Source organism: Rhipicephalus sanguineus, chromosome 1 (assembly GCF_013339695.2).
Source record: "Rhipicephalus sanguineus isolate Rsan-2018 chromosome 1, BIME_Rsan_1.4, whole genome shotgun sequence".
Lineage (NCBI taxonomy): Eukaryota > Metazoa > Arthropoda > Arachnida > Ixodida > Ixodidae > Rhipicephalus > Rhipicephalus sanguineus.
In genome coordinates, this window is record NC_051176.1 from 47636022 (window position 1) to 47638550 (window position 2529).

Sequence of the window (2529 nt, forward strand, 5' to 3'; positions counted from 1 at the left end):
ATCGTGATTCGGCCGCATACCCGGTAGTTTTCCATAAGCTTCGCTTTTCAAGGCGTCTAGGCGCGCAGTGGAAGTATTGTAGTGTTTCGAGTGTAGTTATGATTGTATTGCTTATTTTTATTCAGTTTTAAAAGACTACTGATAAAATCTAAATAGTCAGATAACTGGTGAGATTATATGTGTCGACACATGCGTATCAACTATAAAATATCGAATGCCAACATTGCCAAGAACACAATATCAGTAATTTATTTTATTGTGTATGCCGCTCAACTGAGAAAGAAACGGTCAACCTCGCGACATCGTCAGTAACTTGGTTTAATCTAAATTGCAATGCACAAGCACCAACGTCGTGAGATTGTGTTGGCTTCCACGTTCCTTGTTTGTGCTCTTTGCGGCACTTTTGAACGTCCTGCCGACGTCCACTAGCTAGATGACAAACTTCTGCGCATCCAAAATAAAGCAATCCGTTTACAGTAGAAGCTTACTTTACGTTCTATATTGTAATTTCTCTGAAAGTCTTATTTAAATTATACGGATTCGAAAACGAAGTCAAAATGGCGCTGTCTTCACACTTGCACATACGTTACTTCAGGAATTTGGCGTTGTAACGTTTGCAGATGCAACCAATTCATTTCATATTTTCACGTTTGCATCACGCATGCAAAAGAGAGCCGATGTTCATGCCTACTACCCTGCTTCCTAACCTCCCCCCCCTTTTTTTCTTTGCAATCCATTATTGGAAGAAACTTCCTAGTGATGTCCTAATACCCCTGTCAGACTACCGCCACCGAATTCCGTTAAACTCCATAAACGTAAAACTCTATTATGGTTTTTGACGGAGATGGAGTTCTGGTCACGTCACAAGGCAGGTTTAGGAGCTTTGGAGAGAAGTCGCAAGGGCTCATTAGGCGCTGATTTGCCTACGTAGGCATGCAAGATTTTGCGTCTAATCACATGAAAACGTTCTCAATCATAAGCATGATTATAAAAACTAGCGTTTATTGAAATCGAAATAAAAAAATGTTTTGACTGTTTTGACGAAATAAAAATGTTTGTTTTCACCGTTGACGGTGCAAGCGATGGTTGCCGTCGTGCCACTGTGTTCCGGTGATGTAGTTAGCGATGTCTCGAGGTCGTTCACCTGGCCGCGAACGCGGCGCGTTCACGGCGAAACTACGCCATCCTATCTCCCGGTACTGGCAGCGGCGGTACGTGTGGCCGGTTCTCCACAATGGTAGCAGAGTGCACTGCAAACGGGTTGAGCCTTTTAGGGAGTTTCGGGCTCGACGCATAACGTGCATCCAAAGGTACTACGCAAAACCCCCTTCAAAACGAGGTTCAAAAGGAGGTTTTTTACTTTAAGGGGGTGATTAGACGGAAGTAAGGAGGTAAATTGTGTTTTTATTGAACTCATTTTGAGGGCTTGAACGGAGCGCATTTGAAGTTTTTCTGGTTCTTTTGAGAGCTTTTAAAGCCTCCTTTTGGAGGTAAAGTTGTTGTTTTTATGTAAGCCATTTTGGGGGCTTGAACAGAGCGCATTGAGAGTTTTTCTGCTTCTTTTCTGTCCTTCCCTTCTTGGTCGTTTTGCAACAAATACGAAACAGTCAAACATTATTTTTTATCATGCAACCGCTTCAATTTACAGAGGAAAAACATTCTCAAAGCGGTGTTTAATCGCATTAGAGCGGATTTCATTAGTTCTAATATTCTATCCTTGGGAGCCTCCTCATTAGGTCATTGTTACCGGGGTGTCTGTGTCTTCTGTATAAAAATTTTTAATTGAACCAGGGCGGTTGTGATTTCAAATTTCTAAATTAGCATTATTAAATTATTCTTACTATTCTAGAATTAATTAGATAGAATTCATATGTACCACTTTTACCTATAAATTATTCGTTTTCTAGGCTAATCCCTCAAAGTGGGTGTGAGCCATTCAAAAGGCAATCCATCATCATCGTCTACTGCTCCACGTTTCGTAAGCGAAAAAAGAAAGGTCATCATGAGCTTCCAAGAGGACCATTCGGGACCGTCAAGCTCACGGCCACCTCTTATCCACCGGAAGTCAAGGCCACGCCCGAGCAGTTCGGGGCCGTGCGAATACTTCCCGCACCAGCAAGAGGCGGCGCTCGTCCTAAATGTCCGAAACCTCGCCGAACCTTCCACCCACAGGTGAGCTTGGAGGCGCGGGAGGAGAATCCTACGCGTACTTCTGCCGAACTTGTACTGAGCACTGAAACAGAGTTCGAAACCAGTACCATCGAGGAGATAGACCCTGATCAGGTCGACGAGCTGATTCGCCACTTGAACCTTCTCAACAAAAACGATAACGAAGACGAGGGGGAAACTCGAGCTGAGCCGAATGAGGCTGAACGTGACAACAACTTCCTGCACAAGGAGCTCGCTCAACAGCGCTGAGAAGGTGCACATGCTCCGAGAGGCACTCAGCGCCGACGACCAGAAGCACAGCCCTCCGACTTACGCAAATCCTCGGTCACGCCGTAGGAACACGCGGAGGTGTTTCTGTTT

General features: G+C 44.4%; 1 protein-coding gene across 1 annotated transcript in view; it reads left to right on the plus strand.

The window, feature by feature from the left end:
* Window positions 1-2002: 2002 nt before the first annotated feature.
* The window catches only part of LOC119390950 (nose resistant to fluoxetine protein 6), a 27830-nt gene continuing 27303 nt past the window's right edge, over window positions 2003-2529 (plus strand). Inside the window, exon 1 of the mRNA XM_037658663.2 lies at window positions 2003-2172. Within this exon, the coding sequence (XP_037514591.2) occupies window positions 2003-2172 (170 nt within the window). The remainder of the gene's footprint in view (window positions 2173-2529) is intronic.